Source organism: Dipodomys spectabilis, unplaced genomic scaffold (genome assembly GCF_019054845.1).
Source record: "Dipodomys spectabilis isolate Male_0828 unplaced genomic scaffold, ASM1905484v1 ptg000207l, whole genome shotgun sequence".
Lineage (NCBI taxonomy): Eukaryota > Metazoa > Chordata > Mammalia > Rodentia > Heteromyidae > Dipodomys > Dipodomys spectabilis.
The window spans coordinates 12,523,295-12,541,185 of NW_024870884.1; the positions used below are offsets into that span (position 1 = coordinate 12,523,295).

General features: G+C 42.1%; 1 protein-coding gene across 1 annotated transcript; it reads right to left on the reverse strand.

The window, feature by feature from the left end:
* Positions 1–2,765: 2,765 nt before the first annotated feature.
* On the reverse strand, positions 2,766–17,644 carry Msmb (microseminoprotein beta). Its single transcript, XM_042696558.1, has 4 exons — positions 17,615–17,644; positions 10,754–10,859; positions 9,664–9,769; positions 2,766–2,967 (listed from the first exon to the last, which is right to left on the reverse strand). Exons 1-4 carry the CDS (start codon positions 17,615–17,617, stop codon positions 2,838–2,840), a joined length of 345 nt encoding a protein of 114 aa, XP_042552492.1. The 5' UTR covers positions 17,618–17,644; the 3' UTR covers positions 2,766–2,837.
* Between the last annotated feature and the right edge of the window lie 247 nt (positions 17,645–17,891).

Consider the following 17,891-nt stretch of genomic DNA (forward strand, 5'->3'; position numbering starts at 1 on the left):
AAAAAAAAAAGCCGGAAGTGGATCTGTGGCTCAAGTGGTAGAGTGCTAGCTTTGAGCTGAAGAGCTGAGGGACAGCACCCAGGCCCAGAGTTCAAGCCCCACGACCAGACTCCCCCTCCCCCCCAAAAAAAGAAAATAAGTCTATTATTTCATTCTAGACAGAACAGAAAGACCCCAAGTAAATAATTTGTAACAATTCCACCTAGACACAGAGCAAGCCAAATTCTTTTGTCAAATACATTTTTATTTTGTTGATACGTAGTTTAATTATACATATTAGTAGTGTACAGTGTTACTTTACAATATATAGGTACAATGTGTGATGATCACATTTGGATCATTGGCATGTCACCTCAAACATCATTTCTTTGTAGAAGAAATTGTGAAAAGTTTCTCTATTTGATATGTTGAACATCCAATTAACTTGTCAACTATACTTGTCCTAATATGCTATAAAGCATGAGAATTTTATTTTCTTATTCAGCATCTACTACCCCATTATGAGAGTAGTCAAATACTTAGAAAGAGAACTATGGGTACAAGACTGGAAAAAGTGGTGTAGGGAGTCATCATTCAATAGGTATAAAATACCAGTTTGGGGTGATAGAAAGTTCTGAATTTGAATCACGGTAATGGTTGCACAATATAGATGTACTCAATGCCACGGAATGCACACTTACAAAATATTTTGTTACACATTTTATGTGATGTAAATTTTACCTCTTTTTTACTTCTTCCTTATTTCTTTCTGTAAGGTATATTAAATAGGTAGGTTTCATTAGATAGCCGATGAAGAGAACACCACGCACTATTCAGGCAGGAAAAGTTTATTTACTGAACTGCTGCCCCCTCCATGCATGGTGGAGAGGCATGGCTGAAAAGGAAAAGGGGCCACCCACCCCTGGGCCAGGACTTATCTAGGTCGGGGACAGGAAGAGGTGTGGCCTGGTGGGGGAAAGGTATGGCCACACTGGATCCAGACATGATCTCAGGGTCTGGGACCCTCCTAAGGTTAGATGGGAGGCATGTGACCAGCAGTGGCCCAGAATGTGACCTAGTAGGAGGGGAAGGTAACTGCTTCCAGGTCAGCCAATTACCTAGGTAACAGACACTGGGCAGAAACTTAGCCAAGAGGTTGGGAGGTGTCCCTGTGCAGACCTTACACTTTCCTCCCTCCCTTCCTTTCCTCTTTTTTCCCACCTTACCTCCTCTTTCCTTTTTCGGGGGAGGTGCTGGGATTAAACGCCTGTGCATGCTAATGAACAAGCATGCTGCCACTTAGCTATACCCCTAGTCCTTAGTGTTTTGAGACCGGGTCAACACTTGAAATACTTGAAATACTCTTGTTTTAACCTCCTGAGTGTTTTGATTACAGGTGTACACCACTATGCCAAACTTGCAATATTTTTAAAGATTAAGCAAATAAATGTCAAGTCCAGATTCTAACCCCCATTACCTGACTCCATGTGAACCATATCACAACACACTTTGAATCCTACTATGCTTTCTCTCCCTTTTTTCCTTTTCTGGTATAACATGATGCATGTGGATTTTTTTTTTTTTTTTGGTTGGTTTACCTATGACCAGATGCTAAAATGGGTCTCTTTTGTCTTGATTTGACTGAAGTCCCCCAAGCTAATGCCAAGTGCTCCATTACATTTTCCAGCAATGGATAAGGTCATACAGGGCCCTGTGGGTCCCCTCCCAGGTGATTCCTACAAGCTCAAGGCAACATCAACAGAAGTAGGAGACACACATGCAGATGCAGAAACTGTAAGAACATTGGAGCCTGTGAATGGAAAAGGAGCTGTGGAGAAAAAGGAACAGAAGAGAGTTGTCCCAGAGGCCAGAAAAGCCCCAGAGAAAGAAACCAGCTTGATGACTTCCTCAGACAGGAACCAACACTACGTGGTGCCCTTAAATCTCCCATCCTTCTTCCATTCCTTCTTCGAGCATGTTGTAGACTGAGGAATGAAAGTTCTTTGTATGTGAAAGTGACTGAATACTTCTTTGTTACTGGATTGCTCAGAGGCACACATAGCATGTTTGAACAGATAGGGTTTAAGGGCAGGGGAAATAGAGTACTTCATCACTTACCTCCCTGTTTATCCAATAGCTATACTTGTCTGTGGGATGTCATATACACAGTCCAGATCAGCCTGGCCTACACACTCAGATAAGTGTTGAGTGAATGTATATTATCCGTGTTACTGTTTGAAGTCACTCCATTTTCAGTGATCTGTCTGCAGTTATAGAAAGTTGATACTGAACTCATATACCCAGGTCATTCCCCACTACAGACAGAGCCTTAAATTTTGAGTTCCTTGTCAGGGTGTATGAGATCCTGGGGGTATTTTTCAAGCTGTTCTGTAATCTGCTCTAAACTCAAGCAAATGCAGTGGATCCTGGGGACTCAAGAAAAAGGAAAGTTCTTGAAGAAGAGGAAGGAAAGGCAAACATGAGTATATTACAAACTCTTCTTGAATACATAATTTTTTCACTGTTCATTAGAAAAGGAGGACATGGGCAGCAGAATGCTGACATCAGAAATGGAAGAAATGGCAGTGGTCCCTAGGAAAGGACATAGGATTATTTATTGGAGAGTTAGAAAAGTATTGTAACTTTTATCTATTTTTGTCTCCTTTAAATATTTGTATATTCTATAATGTGCATTAAATCGATGCAAAAAAAATTGGTAAATGTAAAGTATACACATATTCAAATGTTTGCTCAGAAGTTTTTACTATCAGGTAGTGCTACACAATCACAGAATATCAAGGCTGTTGAAAAATGGGCCTGGATTGGGCAGGCTGATGCTACTCATGGGATCTTGTTCTCTACAATACCCAGCTGTTGACATCACATATCTTTCCTGGGTCATCTCGCTCCACCACGCTATACGTGCAGTTCTCCTTATAGAAGATAGTCTTGCAGTTGAGTCTGTCATAACCTGAAGGCACAGGAACTCTGTCATTGAAACAAAAACAAGACAAGTTAGAAGGGAAGGGTACCTAGCCACTCTGTGCTGCTGTCCAAGAAGCCCTGTGTAGAGAGCAGTCCACACACCAGCAGGCTGGGAGGCCCCTCACCAACCTAATAGCACCTCTTGGCAAGCAGCCTGAAAAACCTAGACCTGTCTGTTCCATAGAGTGACACAAACCATTCCTACCATCCCTCCTTCATGCTCACAGCAGGGAGGAAATGCTAACAGGGCCAGGGACTGGCCTGGGTTACTCTGGCACTGGGAACTTTTCTAGACAGGGCCTTCCCAGCCTTCCTGATCAAGAAATGATCACAATAATGTTGCTAGAAGTGGGAGGGCAAAAGTTGTCCCAGGCCTCACCCTTTAGAAAGGAAGCGAATTCAACCAACAGAGGCAAAGACGCACCCTAAATCAGGGAAAGAAGCAAAGGAGAAGCTGGTGGAAGTGGGGAAATCCACCTATGCATTCAAGGAATTTTAGGGTTTATTTCCTCTTAATGCCCATCTGGGCATCAAGGTGTAAATTGTCCTGGGTGTAAATTGTCCTGCCCCACATGTACAGAAGAAGTCCCCTCTGAGATCACTTTTTTTTTTTGTTTTTGGGTCCAGTCGTGGGGCCTGAACTCTGGGCCTGGGCGCTGTCCCTCAGCTCTTCAGCTCAAGGCTAGGGCTCTACCACTTGAGCCACAGCACCACTTCCGGCTTTTTTCTTTTTGCTTATGTGGTGCTGAGGAATCAAACCCAGGGCCTCGAGGCATGCAAGGCAAGCGCTCTGCCACTGGGCCACCTTCCCAGCCCCTGAGATCACTTTTTTTGAAAGAAAGTTTTATTGGCCTATATTATAACAAAAGATATTTCAGTGCCCTTTCCAAAATTGTTCTAGACCAATGTCACTCTTCTGTCCTCTGTCTGGCTCCCAGCACACCTGGATTTTCAGCCCTTGTTGGGGCAGAAAAGGAAGATGGTGAGAAGTCTGTTATGGCCAACTAGGATACTGGGCGCTGAAGCCAGAGGACTGGGCATAGCACAGAATCATTGGCATAGTGTCCTGTAAATGCAAGCAAACTCTGGAACTTTGCCTTTGGCTCTTGTGATCTGCTTTAATTCTTTTTAAGACTAAGGGATGGTTAAGTAATACTTTGAACATTTTTAATAGAACAGAATAGTATTACTGCAAGAATATTAAATGGAAATTAGAGTAAGTTATTATAGTAAAAGATTTAACATCCACTATCTAGAAGAAGAAAAGGTTTAGAAACAAAACAAAGAATTTAGAATAAAACATTAAAAGTCATCACTTTAAGGCAATGGTATTGTTAAATTTTCTTTCATATATGTCATAACTAACCAAAAGTAAAGGCTGCTGGGCACCTATGATTCATCCCTATGATCCTAACTACTCAGGAGGCTGAAATATGAAGCTTGGGTAGAAGAGTTGATGAGACTTTTATTTCCAATTAGTCACCACAAAGCTATACGTGGAGCTATGGCTCGAGTGGTAGAGCATGAGCTTTGAGCAAAAAGCTGAGAAACAGTGCCTCAGCTTTGAGTTGAAGCCCCAGTACTGGCAAAACTAAAATTAAATAAATTATATAAATAAAGGTAAATCAATCAATATATAAATAGATCAACAAACATTGTCTCAAAATCATACAGCATATTATTCCAGGAAGAAAAGAAATAAAATACTTTCCTATACAACGTGAATGAATCTCGAAAATGTGTTGAGTGAATGGACCAGCGGAAAAAGACAAATACTGTAATTTAATTTACAGGAAGTATCTGGAATAAAGCAAATGCATAGTGCAGAAAGCAAGTTAAATGTTACCAGGTCAGGGAAGCATTGTGGAAAGTATTGTTTAAAGGATATGGAGTTTTAGTTTGGGGTCATAACAAGATTTTAGGTATAGTAGTGATGGTCATATAACATTGCAAATGAACTGTGTCATGTTGTATAGTTTTAAATGCCTAAAATGAGAAATTTCATGTGATATATATTTACTCCAGAATAAGTTAAAGTAATGGCTACTAAAGAGACAGCTATTCTTTTACAAGTTTTGAGTAGAAAATACAATATCATACTTCACCCAGCTAAGTACAGGTAGAAGTTGATGTAGCAAAGGACATATCTCTGGATGCATTTCTTGGTGTTATTAGGGCCTCAGGGCCTCACACTTGCTAGACTTAACACTCCATGACCAATACCACCAGTCTGTTGAAGTCTAGTAAATTTTGGGTCCAGGCTAGACTCAGATTCTCCAGGTCTCAGCTTCCTGAGCAACTAGGATTATAGGTTCAGACCACAGGTGAGTGAATGCATATTTTAATAAAGTCAGACCTAGCCTTACAGCATAAACACATGAGACACTGAGAAGAAACACTTAGGCATCTAGTCATCAGCTTCCAGACATGGAGGCCAGAAGACCTTGACCCTCTGGCTCACTCACTAAATGTAGGGCTTGGATCTGGGCAGTTCTGGCCCTGGGAAAACAGTAGGCCAGGATATCTCTGGTCTTCCCACACTCTGGATCTTCTTGGATCTTGTCATAGGCCTGAGTTCATGGACTACCTAGAAATCTGGCCATATTGGTATCTCATAGAGAATGCAATGTGTCAAAAAAAATTCTTCCAGAGAAAGCTTATTGCAAATATATACATACACACACACACACACACACACACACACACACACACACACACACACACACACACACACACACACACACACACACACACACACACACACATATATATTCTGTAGCCAAAAAGATATTCAACAGCAGAGCATATTGGTAGGAAGTGAGGCAATTCCAGTAAGGGGTAGATTCACAACTGTATGAAGAAATGGAGACATTTTTCCAGGGTGGAGCAACAGACAAATGACAAGGCAGAAGGAAAGGAATTTAAGTCTTGATTGTGTACCAGTCACTGCTATAGATATAGTAGATATCAATAATTTGTCTGGATTCATGAGTTTATGTGCACACTCTCATTTCATTCTCATATAACCAGGTTATCCATATTTTACAGTGAGGAAAATCAGAGACATACTCAAGTATACATAGCTCATGTTCAAGGAGTAGAAATTCAAGCCAAGACTACTGTCACTCAGCACTGAGGCTCTTCTGGCTTCTCTGCCAGGAGCACTCCTGGTTCTGCTCTACAGTAGGTCCAGGGAATCCCAGAAGAAGGTCTTATTGACATGCTGTGAGGACGTGTCCTGAACCTAATGTGGATCCAAGTTACAATGATAGTTGTTGCAGACTAAGTCAAACACCCAGAGACACAAAAAAATCAAGATTGACTTGTTCCAGGACAATGCAAAACCTAGGAGCTTGCTCCAGTCAGTCTGCCCAATAAGTCTCCTAAGCTGACACTCTTCCTTCTCTATTTGCCCTGAGACTTGCTCCACACTGTGGGCAGAACCCTGGACATTTGAGCTTGATAGCCTTTGGCCCTCTGATGGGTCATAAGCTTGCTCCTCTGAGAGGCAAGTTTGGGAAATGCTACCTTACACAGTGATGCTGTCATCAAAAATACTCCTACTGGCCTGGGGGTGTAGCTCAGTGTCAGAGCACTTGCCAACTAGTGGGGACCCTACACCACAATTGCAACACAGACAAAACAAGAAAAAAACCATTCTTGCCGGGCGCTGGTGGCTCACGCCTGTAGTCCTAGCTACTCAGGAGGCTGAGATCTGAGGATCGCGGTTCAAAGCCAGCCCGGGCAGGAGAGACCGTGAGACTCCTATCTCCAATAAACCACCAGAAAACTGGAAGTGGCGCTGTAGCTCAAGTGGTAGAGCGCTCGCCTTGAGCTGAAGAGCTGAGGGACAACGCCCAGGCCCAGAGTTCAAGCCCCACGACCGACAAAAAAAAAAAAACCATTCCTGTCCTCAAAAAACACTACAGACCAAGGTTAAGTGACAGAGAGACACCAGGAGGTAAGAGTCTCATGAGTTTGGAGATGCTGGGAAAGATATGGCTGCTGTGAGTGTACTTCAGATGCTCTGTGTCCTACCTGCTCATGGACCCCTTCCTCCACTAGCAATCTAGCAGAAAATACCTACATAATCTTTGGGCCACTGTGAGGTCAACATTAGTTGCAAAAGGATCTGTAGGACAAGACACATTACTTGCCATCTAATGTACCTCCAATCTCTTCCCTCTGTCCTTAGATCTTTTGTGTTCTCAAAAATCTCCAAGGTCAAAGCCAGAGTGACCACTGGGCCAACTTCTAAAACAGCATTAAGGAATATCTAGATACATGTTTGAATATAGTTAATTAAGAGTGGGATACTAACCAATTTTCACAAACAACTTTCAAAATAAGGCAGGTCCTGTGGCTCATAAATAAGCATTAATAGGAGGACTACAGGCCAGGTAGTCCTGGGGGAAAAGTACAGCCTTATTAAACAAATAATGAAGCAGAAAAGACTGGAGGCATGGCTCAAGTAGTATAACATCTGCCTACCAGTTACAAGGCTCTTGAGTTCAAATCCTAGTACTACCAAGCATAAAAATGCATAAAACTCAGAAGCAGCCCGAGTATCCATCAAGAGACAAACAGATAAGCCTAAAGTGGTACGTCCATAGAATGGAATGTTAAAGTCCTGGAAAAGGAAGTAAATTTTGGTACATTGTACATATATAAATCTTAAGAACATTGTGCTTAGTGTAGGACTCTGGTCTCCAAAGGACAAATACTATTCGATTTCACTATGGGAGCTTCCTACAGTACTCCCATTCATAGAAATAGAATGAGAATGGCATTTGCCAGGGCCTGGTGGGAAAACGCTCTAGGGAATGAGTGATGAGTATAGGTGTTGAGCTAAGCTTTGGATGTCTTGTTTAGAAGACTAGTTTGATTTAATTTTTGATACAGAGTCCTGCTCAGGTTGACCGCAAATTCATGGTCCTCCACCTCAGCCTCTTGAGTGCTGGGATTACAGGTGAATGCTGCTAAAATCTGCTGTTTTCTTTGTTTTTATTTTTTTCAGCTTTCTTGAGATGGAAGTCTCACATGTTGCCTAGCCTGGTCTTGAACCTGTGAGCTCAAATAACTCTCCTGCTCCCAGCTCCTGAGTAAGTGCACACACGCGCACACCATCCATCATACCACATCAGCTCCAGAGTATTAGCTTCACAAGATGGAAAGACCTGGAAGATGAGTGCAGGTGTTGGTTGTACAAGAGGAATGGACTTGATGCCAAAGAACTAGTATATGTTTAGTGCTTATAATGAATTTTTTTTGTCTGTCCTGGGGCCTGAACTCTGGGCCTAGGCCCTGTCCCTCAGCATTTCAGCTCAAGGCTAGTACTCTACCACTTGAGCCACAGCGCCACTTCCGGCTTTTTCTGCTTATGTGGTGCTGAGGAATCGAACCCAGAGCCTTAAGCATGCAAGGCAAGCACTCTACCACTGAGCCACCTTCCCAGCCCCTATAATGAAAATTTTTGTGTCATGTCTGTTTTACCAGGAAAAAAAATATTACTAAAGCCCCACTTTCTCCCCTACCCTCACCCCATAACATCAAAATGAACCCTAATGTGCACTCTGGACTCTGGATTATGACAATGAAGTGTCAGTGTAGATTCACCCCCTGTAGAACATATGTTCTGTAGTGGAGATGTTGAGAATAGTATTATGGTCTGGGGTGATGAGAGAGACTTTGGGGAAATGTCTGTACCTCACTTGATTTTGTTGTGAATCTAAAACTATTCTAAAAAACGACTCTGTTAGGCCAGGTGCAGTGGCTTATGTCAATAATCCCAACTACTCAGGAGGCAGAGAGTTGGTGGATCAGTTTTTAAGACCAGAAAGTAAAGAAAGTTAGTGACCCTTCCCCCCTGCATCAACCATCCCAAGAAACAAGCTGTGCATGGTGATTCAAACATGTCGTACCAGGTATGCAGAACACATAGGTTCCTGGCTTGAGGCAGTCATAGGGACAAAAATTAAACCCTATCTAGAAGAAAAAGAAAAAGGAAGAAGGAATTGCTCAACTGGTAGAGAGAGACCCTGCCTTCCAATCTCAGTATTAAAAAAAAAAAAGTCACCTAGTGCTGATGGCTCACACCTGAATCCTCACTATCCAGTAAGCTGAGATACGAGAATCACAGTTCAACGCCAGCCTCAGGCAAGAAAGTTCATGAGATTCTTACCTCCAATTAACCACCAAAAAGCTGAAAGTGCAGTTTTGGCTCAAGTGTTAGAGCACTAGCCTTGAGCAAAAATAAATTCAGCACCCAGGCCTTGAGTTTAAGCTACACACACACACACACACACACACACACACACACACACACACACACACACACACACACACACTGAATCTTTTAATAAATACCATCCAGGCCTATACTTGGAAGATCTCTTCAGTCCAGGAGTTCAAGACCAGCCTAGACAATATAGTGAGAACACCACTTCCCTCTCCTTCCCCCCGTGCCTCCCCCCCCCTCCCCGCCCCCACCCCTGCCAATCTCAAAACATAGCAAACAAGATAAATCCTGAAAAGAAGGAGTTTTGAAAGAGGGAGGGGGGGTGGGGGGGCACTACAGACAGACATTTCCATGCCCTCTGGATACCACTGGCCACACCCCCTAGACACCACTGGGGAAGGGAGGAGGAGAGTGGGGCGGTGGGGGGGGGGGGGGCGGGCAGTGCACACGGGGAGACTTACTTATTGCAACACTGAATTCCCTCTTCGTTGCAGGTGCACTCAAAACAGTTTTCAGTCTGCCAAGTCTTGTGAACTGGGTATTTGGCTCCATCAGTATCCTGGCATTCTGAAATGAGACTTAAGCTTCATGAAGAGTCCCCAAGTCATACAACATGAATTCGGGCTAGTTCCTACCTCAGATAAATAGGCAATTTTACAAGTATCTGAGCAAGTGCTTCTGTGGTCATCCAAACAGAATACAAAGCAGTCTATGACACTGATAAAGTTTCTTAGCTCATGCTTAAATCCTTGAGATTGTACTTCAGAATACATATTTCAAGAGCAAGTGGAACAAGGAGCCTGTGGCTCATAACTGTAATCCTAGCAACTCAGGAGATCTAACGATTAATATCTGAAGCTAACAAGACTCTTATCCCCAATTAACTACCAAAAGGTGTGGCTCAAGTGGTATAGAATGCCAGCCTTGAGTGGCCAAAGCTAAGGAACAGTGTTCAAGTCCTAAGTTCAAGCCCCAGTACTGGCACACACACACATATGGAAACTCAATCAAGAAACTTTTCAATTAGGAACTTTAATTTTACCTTGTGCCAATACTGGGGCTTGAACTCAGAGCCTTATACCATTGCTCCTCACACTACAACTTGAACCTTGTCTCTAACTGAGTTTTGTTTTGTTTTTTTGTTTTGTTTTGTTTTGTTTTTTTGCTGTTAATCGGAGGTAGAGTGTCACCACTTTTTCTGCCTGGCCCAGCTTTAAACAGAAATTCTCAGATCTCAGGCTCCTGAGTAGCTAGTATTTTAGGCATGAGCCATCAATACCCTGCTTCAAAAGCTTTTAAATGTTCAGCTCCCACCCCAGAGAGTCTAATCTGGAAGATGAGGCCTCAGCACAGGTAAATTTAAAAAGCCCACCCTTCTGGCAATTCTCTGACCACTAGAATTTATATTCTTGCCTCACATCCTGGGCAAACTGACATCTCTCACATGCTCATCACCACATGAATTCAAGGGTAATGGGCCAGAAATTCAGTCTGCCAACAGGTTCTATTTTCCAGGCTGCCATAACATAATAAAGAAAAGGCAGGACTTACCATCAGTTAAATTCATACCAGGTTCGGTACCTGGTATGAAGTAGCACTGGGCATTGCATGAAGTCATAAAGGTGGCAAGGACCACAAAGCTGCCCAGGAGAGCTTTCTGTAAGGGAAGGTCAGAGTGGAGAATGAGTGGATCCACGTATTTATTTTACTCCTCCTCCTCCTCCCCCCTCCTCCCCCTCCTCCTCCTCCTCCTCTCCTCCTCCTCCTCTTCCTCCTTTTCTTCTTCTCCTCCTCTTTCTTCTTCTTGGTGTGGGTACTGAGGCTTGAAGTTAAGGTTTGGGCACTGTCTCTGAGCTTTTTCACTCAAGGCTGGCACTGTACCACTTGAGTCCCAGCCCACTTCTGACTTTTTGGTGGTTAATTGGAGATAAAAGTCTCATGTACTTTCCTGCTTGGGCTGGTTTCAAACTGTGAGAAAGAGTATTCTTTTCTGTTAAACTGAAGTGTATTTGATACTGCGTATTGACATTTCATGAAATGTTTTGTTTTATTTACTGCAATTGTAACTAGTATTTGTACTGCTTGTTACTAGCTAGCCATGTTAGGGGGATAAATCTTGTGTTGGAGAAGTTAAAATAATAAACTGTAATTGCTAAGTAAAAAAAGAAAAAAGAAGAAAAAACACCCTTTGACAAGAATTAAGAAATGGCTCACTTTCTACCCTTGGTAATCAATTGTACTTAGACCCTGAGCCTAATTCCTTCACAAGGAGGAGGGATGATTGGGATTGAGAAAAAAGCCTAGGAAACTGCCCTGCACAGGGTGCCTGCCTAGCTCTGGGTAGAGTAATGGCGTTGCACCCCTTTCTGCAAAAGTAAATTGCCTTAATGAAATGCCCTCTTGTGTGTCTATTCATTTCTGACACCAGAGAATTGTATGTTTCTAACAGAAACGTGATTCCTAGATCTCAGCCTCTCCTGAGTAGCTAGGATTACAGGCATGAGTCACCCCGGTGCCTGCCTCCAGATGTTATTCTTGACTGAGTGTCATGCAGTGAGCTCTAGCATGTAGTTCTGCATATGGAGCTTCTACTTCCACCTAACCTAACCTGGAACAAGATCTAAAAAACTACACAGAAAGGTAAATATTCAGCTTAAAATTACATACTAATAGTGACAATATGCTATTATATTAAAGAGTAAGTCTGGGAAATCCTTGCAGATAAGGTGACTTTTTTGTTGTCTTACAGAATATGTGATCCTAGCTATTCAGGGGGGTAAGGTCTGAGGACCACTGTTCAGTGCAATCCTGGGCAGAAAAGTCTGTAGAACTGTTATCTCCAAATGACCATCAAAAATAGAGCTGCTATTCAAGTAATAGAGCAAAAACACAAATATAAAAACAAAAAACAACTGAGGAATAGCACCGAGGCCTTGAGTTCAGTCCTTGGTATTAGCACACACACACACACACACACACACACACACACACACACACACACATGCACATATGTGTCCATATGCGTGCACACACACACACACACACACACACACACACACACACACACGGGGGTGGGTTTGGAATGATAGGTTGGAACCAGGTTGAAACACAGTACATGAAACTAAGAACTTTGCTTTGTACATAATCGGGGTATTATTATGGGTTTTATAATAGAGGTATTATTTTTATCTTTTAATTTTTATTCTCTTTTTTGAGAATCAACTCCAGAGTTTCACACATGTAAGCTAGATAAGACCCTTGCCCTGATAAAGACATCTTTGGAGGCCACATGAAATGTGTTGAAACTAGAAGGACAAGGGAAAGTAGCAAGTTGCCCATGCTACCTTTTTGAGAAGAGATACAAACCAGTTCTTTTTTTTTCTTTTTTCTTTTGGTTGTTGGGCTTGAACTCTGGGCCTGGGCATTGTCCCTGAGCTCTACAGCTCAAGGCGAGCACTCTACCACTTGAGTCACAGTGCCACTTCCACAATTCTTCTTTTTAAATCATATTTTTATTATCTTTAAGTAGTTGTACAAAGGAGTTGCCACTCACCAAATGGATTTGTGAATACAATGTATCTTGATTGATGTTACCCCTTTCATTCTACCCCAGAATCAATTCTTTTTTTTTTTTTTCCTTTTTTGTGCTGGTCCAGGAGCCTAGGTGCTATCTCTGAGCTTTTTCACTCAATGCTAATGCTGTACTGTTTGAACCACAGCTCTACTTCCAGCTATTTTGGTATTTCATTGGAGATAAGAATTTCACAGACTTTCTTGCCTAGTCTGTCTTCGAACCTTGATCCTTAGATCTCAGCCTCCTGGATAGCTATGGTTATAGGCAGGAGCTTGGACAAAAAACAATTCATAATATGAAGTTTTCAGGAACTTTTTAACCAGCAGATGAGGGAAGTGAGTTATTTTGAAAGGTACATAAAAGTAATTATGAGCTGATGGTACCTGAAATACTATGTAGCATTGACATAGGACAAAAAGACCTAGAGTAGAGGCACATGCCTGAGATCTCAGCACTCCAGACACAGAGGTGAGATCCTGGTGAACTGAAGGCAATGCTAGGCTGTATAGGAAGACTTTGTCTCAAAGGAATAAAAAAGACCAGAATAACAATAGACAACTAAAGGAAACCAAATAGAAAATAGTTATAAATATTTTAAAAAAACTTATACCCAGGATGGCTTTGGCTGCCTTCCTCCTGCTTTTGCTAAAGTTATAAGCTTGAGCCATCTGGCTGCCTAATTTTCCTTATTTTTCAAACAGGCTCTCAACTTCTTGCCCATAATCCTCCTGATTTCTGTCTCCCAAGTAGTTGGAATTATAGGTATAAAGTACCAATTCCAGCTTTTTATAGGTAACTTGGCATCTTATTTTAAACATAAAAGAAAAATAGACTTGATTAAAAGCTCTAAGAATAAAAATAAAATTTATACCTGATTCATGTAACTGTAACCTCTCTGTATATCAACTCTACAATAACATTAAAAATAAAAATAAATTTAGTATATAAAAAATGAAACTTAAAAGGTATCAGACATTTAGGACAATATCAGTATATGAAGAATTTCTATAAACCACCACAACATGAAAAAGCATCATAGCAGAAAAATGGCAAGAAAAATAAAGAAGCATTTCAAGACACAAATAGAAATAATGCATTCACATTCAAAAGTTCAACTGGGAATCTGGACTAGTGGTAGAGTGCTTGCCTACCACGCATGAAGCCCCAGGTTCGATTCCTCATTACCATATACACAGAAAAAGCCAAAAGTGGCCCTGTGGCTCAAGTGGTAGAGTGCTAGCCTTGAGCTGAAGAGCCCAGGGACAGCGCCCAGGCCCAGAGCTCAATGAAAACAAAAGTTCAACTTGCTAGGGTGAATAATGAAAGGATGACTTCGAATCAAGACACATCGTATTAAGCGTAAAACCGCCATTTTTGCTTCTGGTTCCTGCTTGCTTGCTTTGGTAAACATCAGCCCATATCATTAACAATATCAGTCATGCTGACCTAGTCAAGATGTTTTGATTATGCTTTTGTGCCTCAAGGCTATGTTTTGCTTCTTGCTTGCTTCCCTTAGTAGCAAAGCCCTAAGCCCACAGGTAGCACCACCACTGTCCTCCAATGCAAGACCGCCACCATGTGGTTCCACTATGGGCAGCCTATTGCAAGTTATTATGTATGGTATTTACCATACAGAACAAACGAATTTAAAAGTCACATAAATAACCAATGAAAATGTGCCAAACCAGACTTGCATAGCCTGTCTCTGTAATACTATGTAACCTACCCCTATAAAAACCCATCCTGCCCTGAACTCGGGCTGTTCTCCTACTTTCCTGATAGTAGGAAGTGGTTGCTGCGTGGCTGGAATAAAGTTCCTAGCTCCTTTAACTGAGTGTTTTGGAATCTCTTTTGAATTTGGTATACAATATTAATGAACTGCTTTGTTGACTGGCAATTCTTTTGTACAACTACTTAAAGATAATAAAATGTATTTTTTTTAAAACACAATTTGCTGATAACAAAATAAAAGTCAATAAAATGGAGAAGTAAATAAACAAAACATAGATCAAATAAGGCTAAGGCATTCAAGTGGTAGAATGTTTGCCTTGCTAGTACAAGGCTTTGAGTTCAAGCCCCAGCACTACTCCCCAAAAGCAGATAAAATAGAAATTTACTCAAATAAAAAAATCATTAATTATTACACTCAAGGGGAGATAGAGGTATATCTGGGTAGCGATAAACACAGAAATGCTTATGAAGAAACAATTTTGTGTGTGTGTGTGTGTGCACATGCACCAGTCCTGGGGCTTAAACTCAAGGCCTACATATTGTCACTGAGATTTTTTTTTGTTAAAAGCTACCACTTGAGCCACAGCTCTGTTTCTGTTTTTTTTTTTGGTGGTTCATTGGATGTAAGAGTCCATGGACTTTCCTGTCTTGACTGGCTTCAAACCTCAATTCTCAGATCTAAGCCCTTCTGAGTAGCTAGCATGACAGGCCTGAGCCATAGGTGCTTGGCAAAAACTTTAGGGAGAAAAATTTGATAGTGTATGTTAAACCTCATTATGGATTTACAAGAATGGCACAGAGATAAAGGAGATGGAGAAACACACCTCTTCCCCCTCACACAGGCAGAGATGTTCACACAGTGGGAAAACTTTGAAAAACATAAATGCGGGACTGGGAAGGTGGCTCAGTGGTAGAGTGTTTGCCTTGCATGCATGAGGCCCTGGGTTCAATTCCCCAGCACCACATAAGCAAAAAGAAAAAAGCCGGAAGTGATGCTGTGGCTCAAGTGGTAGAGCGCTAGCCTTGAGCTGAAGAGCTGAGGGACAGCGCCCAGGCCCAGAGTTCAGGCTCCACGACTGGACCCCAAAACAAAACAAAACAAACCATAAGATGCACAAGAACAGAGCTGATGGGGGCATGATGTCTCCACAAAATTTCTGGAAAGCTGACACAAGAGAGACAGAGAAGAGACATCAGCAAATGAAATGAAGCAGCTCTCAAGCCAGAGCCATGTGAATGCCATAATGCAGACACACTCAAAAACCGAAGGCAGGAAGGGTGTGCACCAAGCTTTAAGATTTCTTGAGGGGCTGGGAAGATGGCTCAGTGGTAGAGCGCATGCCTTGCATGCCAGAGGCCCTGGGTTCAATTCCTCAGCACCACATAAGCAAAAAGAAAAAAGCCAGAAGTGGCTCTGTGGCTCAAGTGGTAGAGCACTAGCCTTGAGCTGAAGAGCTGAGGAACAGCGCCCAGGCCCAGAGTTCAGGCCCCATGACTGGACCCAAAAAAACAAACAAACAAAAGATTTCTTGAGTGTGTATTATGACACCTTTCTTCCTTGGGCTTTGCCTTCTATTTACTTTCTTTCTTTTTTTTTTTTTACAGTAACAAAGAAATCCACTGGAACAATAGATCTTTAAAGCAACACAGGGTGTTGCTACATGGTCTAGAAGAGCCTTAAACTTCAACTCCTCCTGCCTCAGCCTCAGGACACTGGCACACTCAGTCTGAACTCAGGAAAAAGTCACATAGAGCCCTCACCAGAACAGAATTGCTCTTCCTTTCACATTTCATTCTTGTACATAATCTTCAACTCAAAGACTAGTGGAAATATAACCTTCTTTTCCTCAGGGTTGTTGACTTTTGGATCCCTCAAACAAAGAGAGGGCTCTGGGGAGCTAGGGATAGTGCAAAAGTCTTAAAGGTCTGGTTTCACTGAGTCACAGAACATGGACTCATAGGAAATGAGCCAGGGTGACCGCCCAGAGCACTGAGCTATGCTGAGCCGCTCCACCTCCCATGGCTCTCAGGCATAAATGCAACAGGGATGGTGGTTAAACATGGTGTAAAGAATTGTTTTTGAGATCATTTACTTGACTCTTACAAATAGCCTGCCACTGGCTATTTGCCACTGCCACTGTTGCTATCTATCCATCTATCTGCTTGTCTGTTTGACTCTCATGTTCTAAACCTCAGGGGTCTTTTTCCTGCAAAAAGACAGGTTCCCTTTTTACAGTGGGAGCATATGTGTGTACATGAGAATTCCCTAATAAGCAACATAAAGTTTCTAGACCAGACTCATCTTTTAACATATGATGTCAGCCCAGACTTGCCATATCCTCTTGTCTCAGTTTCTCAAGTGCTGGTGTACAGAAATGTGCCTCCATGCCCAGCACAAGATTCTTTTTTAATCCAACAAGACATTGCAGAAAGAGCCAAAGTCATGAACCAACTCATGAACATGAAACTCATATGGCCAGATTGTAGAACTCCTGTTGCTCAAATGTCCCTGGGAACTGGTATTGGTCTTGTCAAAGTTCTGGAGTGATTCTGCTATACAGTCAAGTCACAGACAGACAGACAGACAGACAGACAGGGGGAGACTCAAAGAGGGAGAGACAGAGACAGACACACTCACACAGACTGATACTGAAATCTCTATTTCAGAGAGTAAAACAGACAGACAGACACACAGAGAAACACCTGCTCTCCCATCAGAGCACCCAGGGCTATGTTGAGAACCCAGTGTCAGCTTCTTTCTCTTCTCAAGTTCAATTTCCTTGGCTGTAATATGATGCATTGATTGGAACTCTAATATTATACTTAGTTTCACAAGTCACTCACATAGTACCCCAATTTTAGAGATAAATCATAATTCACCAAATCCTAGAATTATTGGAATAACAACTAGATCTTAGGGAATATGGTACTAAGTTCATTATAGGTTTTCCCCCAGCCTCCTAGATTTTCATACTTAACCCATCGGAGTTGAGATTAATATACTGAAGAATCAAAGCCCAGGTCACATGTGCTATCAAATGCTCTAGTATAAAGGCACATCGCAGGATATTAAATGACAGCTTTCATGTCAGAAGCAAGTTACCTACCATGGTGATGAGCAGGATCCCTTACAGCAGGTGCACTCAAGGGAAACTTGAGGCAAACCCCATGACCAGGTTGCACATTTATACAAGCCAGGGTAACCACACCTACAACACCCTTAGAAAGATAAGGTCCCAAGAACACATTGGGTATTTACAGAAGGCTGATTCCCAACAGGAACTTGTGAGTTTGTATGATTTATGAGTTATTCACATATCAGGTAACAACCCAATTGTGTGTTTACCCTGTTTCTACCCCTGGTATGCATTTGCCACTGACCTG

Excerpts from the sequence above, each read along its gene's own strand:
- Msmb (XM_042696558.1), bottom strand. Across the intron at positions 9,770-10,753 it reads TGGTATGAATTTAACTGATG|AATGCCAGGATACTGATGGA; the intron begins GTAAGTCCTGCC and ends GTCTCATTTCAG. Across the intron at positions 2,968-9,663 it reads GGAATTCAGTGTTGCAATAA|AGTTCCTGTGCCTTCAGGTT; the intron begins GTAAGTCTCCCC and ends TTTCAATGACAG.